This window comes from Vicia villosa, linkage group LG3 (assembly GCF_029867415.1).
Source record: "Vicia villosa cultivar HV-30 ecotype Madison, WI linkage group LG3, Vvil1.0, whole genome shotgun sequence".
Classification (NCBI taxonomy): domain Eukaryota; kingdom Viridiplantae; phylum Streptophyta; class Magnoliopsida; order Fabales; family Fabaceae; genus Vicia; species Vicia villosa.
The window spans coordinates 29,891,746-29,894,557 of record NC_081182.1 but is presented as its reverse complement, the minus strand read 5'-3'; the positions used below and the strand labels follow the sequence as shown (position 1 = coordinate 29,894,557).

The following is a 2,812-nucleotide window of genomic DNA, read 5'->3' as shown; positions in this document are numbered from 1 at the left end:
GGTTAGGTTCTACTCTTGGGTTGTCTTTTGAGAACTTTGTCTCTTTTTTCCTTTTTTGCGATATCGTGAAGTGCTCGACCAAGAGAGCCATTGTTGGTGTGATTTGGTTAACCACTATTTGGTGCATATGGATGAAGCGGAATGCAATTATTTTCAAGAAGGAGGTTTTTAGTTTTTCGGAATGTATGTCGAATATTATCCTTTTTTAGTTTAATGAATTAGATAATATAATTTATAGTTTTATGTTAGTGATACATAAAGTCTGAACAGTACAACTAAATACTGATGATAAGCCGGAGCAAGAAAAAAATATGGGACAACAAAAGAACACAAAGAGAACTGCCTAACTAAAACAATAACACAACAACCACGAAAAACTCACAACGCCAACAGGTAAAACCAAGAGCACTAGTAACAAAGCTAGCTCCCCAAACAATATGTGAATCACCCTTTCCACAAGCGGCTTTACGGTTTTCATTTCCAGTGCATCGTAAGAATTATTGAGCCTTACTGATACGATCATCTATGGATAAATCCATATTGCCTTGATCATGGCCTTAGCTTCAATAGTTATGGCATCGTCGAAACCCTTGCATCTCCATGTAGCGGCCACATCCTTTCACTTTCACTATTATCTTCCCTAACCACCATGCTCAATCCCACTCATCGTCTGTCGTGATGTTCGTTATCTTCCCTAACCCCTGTGCTCAATCCCACTCATCGTCTGTCGCAATGTTCACGTCTGTATTGCACTTGTAAGAGGCATGAACATCTTCAAAGTAACTTTCTTGCAGCTCAGGTGGGGGAAGGCAAGTTTGCTACACATTTAAACTGTTCCAGGGAATGATTTCATGTCAATACACTAGCAATACTTAAAATTTACTGCAACAAAAAGGTCCAAAAAAATCACCTTGCGCAGCTTGTATTTATTGCGAACAGTTTTCAAGGATGCTGCCCTTCTTGACAAATACAACTCATGTAGAATGGTAGCACAATCTTCCAAATCATCAGATCCATAACCCAAAGATTCATGGAGGGGACAAAGTCTGCAATAGATTCAAAAAATTAAGTACTTTGAAATACTATCCTTTTAGACAATCAAATATTTACCCTAGAGTGTAATCTAGGCCAGATAATAAATTTGGCAAGAAAATATTACGTACATCGAAATACTAGATTATAGAGAATCAAATAGGTTATAGTCCATAACATTAAATATATATACCCAAGGATTTACTCGAGGCCGGATAATAAATTTGGCAAGAAATATAACAGATGGCAGCCAATGTAGAAGGTTTGAATTGTAGACACTCGTAGTCAAGCAGGCTCAAATCGGCAAGATAGTTGCACAAATATTTAAACTGTGAATGGGAAGTCTGCAAACAAAAACCAACAATAATTAATATCACTTTGAAAACATTAGACATTATCGGCTAGTAATAAAACAACATTTCAACTTACCGTTTGATTCTCACAAGCAATCACAGCAAACGTCCTGAAGTAAAACAAACCAATTGGCAAATGATTAATATAATCAGTACAGCAAAGTTTAGATATTCAAATTTAAGATATGAAAAAAAAAAATCCATGCCTTAAAAATGTGATGACATTAGGGTTTCCCATTTCATAATTTAGGGACTTGAGTATGCGAGCTTCCATTTCTAAAACCTACATTAAAAGCAATAAGTATGAGAAACAAAGCAACAGAGAACAAAACTATAGAAAATTTGACTAAAAAGTAGAGAAATGAGTGTGATACCTCATGCAGCTCATAGGTAGTAATTTGGCAGAATTCTACCGCTCTTGTTGGATTGACTTCTTCATACTTGCTGCATATTTAAAAGTCATGAAATTTTAATGCTTAAGCAAACAAAGACAACGTTGATAATTTTGATGGAAAAAAAAAGATTGTTGAGATCTTACGACGCAATGAGCATAGCTGAAATACCAAGCAACTGAAGCTTGGATTTATTGAGAGATTGAATAGATAGGAATCTGTCAATATAGGAAACAGCTAGATGAAGAGTTTCTGGGAGAAGTTTGTATGTATCTGCAACCTGAACTAACCAATCAACCAATTTTCCTCTCATGTTTGTAGTCATGCATCTCTGAACTTTTTCAATGTAATCAATAGCCGGTTTTCGTTTGTCCTCGATCTGAGAAACAAGCAAGAAGACATTAATTTAAAAGACACAGAAATTATACAATGATATAACAGAGTTGGCAGTAATAGATTACCTCCATCATGCAAAGATATTCGGAGATGTCGGATACGTAAGGCTCATCAATATGTTGATTGTCACGTTTGGCATTGGTTCTTCTGTTACAAACTGGCTCATCCAAATTGGAAATCTGTATAGGCAGAAAACCAGGAGGAACATCTAGATTTATAGGCCGAAAACCACGAGGAACATCCGAAACAACTCTCGGCCTTTTTGGATCAAGAGGAGTAAAAGGTGATTCATATTCATTGCTGGTTGTTCTTTTCATTGAGCCACCACTCTCCATTTCTCTCTATGGCTATAGTTTACTGAAACACAATGAGAAAGAGATAAAAATTTGTAGTTATGATTGAGATTTGAATTTGAATAAGCCTTATGTTTTATAGTAGTTATTTTAGAGTTGAAATTTGGCGGAGCTTGGGTTTTGTTATTTATTCTTTTTGAATATGGCGCTCGTTTATTTTCTACTTCATTTAAACCCTAGAATATAATTAAAATATTTCATTATATAAACTTGAGAAAAATCATAATACTACATCCAAATTAACCCTGTCCATATTTATGACACGTATGGTTAAATAGTATTAACA

At 35.2% G+C, this 2,812-nt stretch overlaps 1 protein-coding gene across 1 annotated transcript; it reads right to left on the bottom strand.

Annotated features, from left to right (window-relative positions):
* Positions 1-707: 707 nt before the first annotated feature.
* LOC131657794 (G2/mitotic-specific cyclin C13-1-like) lies at positions 708-2,508 on the bottom strand. Its single transcript, XM_058927152.1, has 9 exons — positions 2,239-2,508; positions 1,924-2,156; positions 1,760-1,829; positions 1,592-1,668; positions 1,462-1,495; positions 1,274-1,376; positions 1,160-1,172; positions 911-1,046; positions 708-818 (listed from the first exon to the last, which is right to left on the bottom strand). The coding sequence occupies exons 1-9, from the start codon at positions 2,506-2,508 to the stop codon at positions 708-710; spliced, it is 1,047 nt and encodes a 348-aa protein (XP_058783135.1).
* Positions 2,509-2,812: the final 304 nt, after the last annotated feature.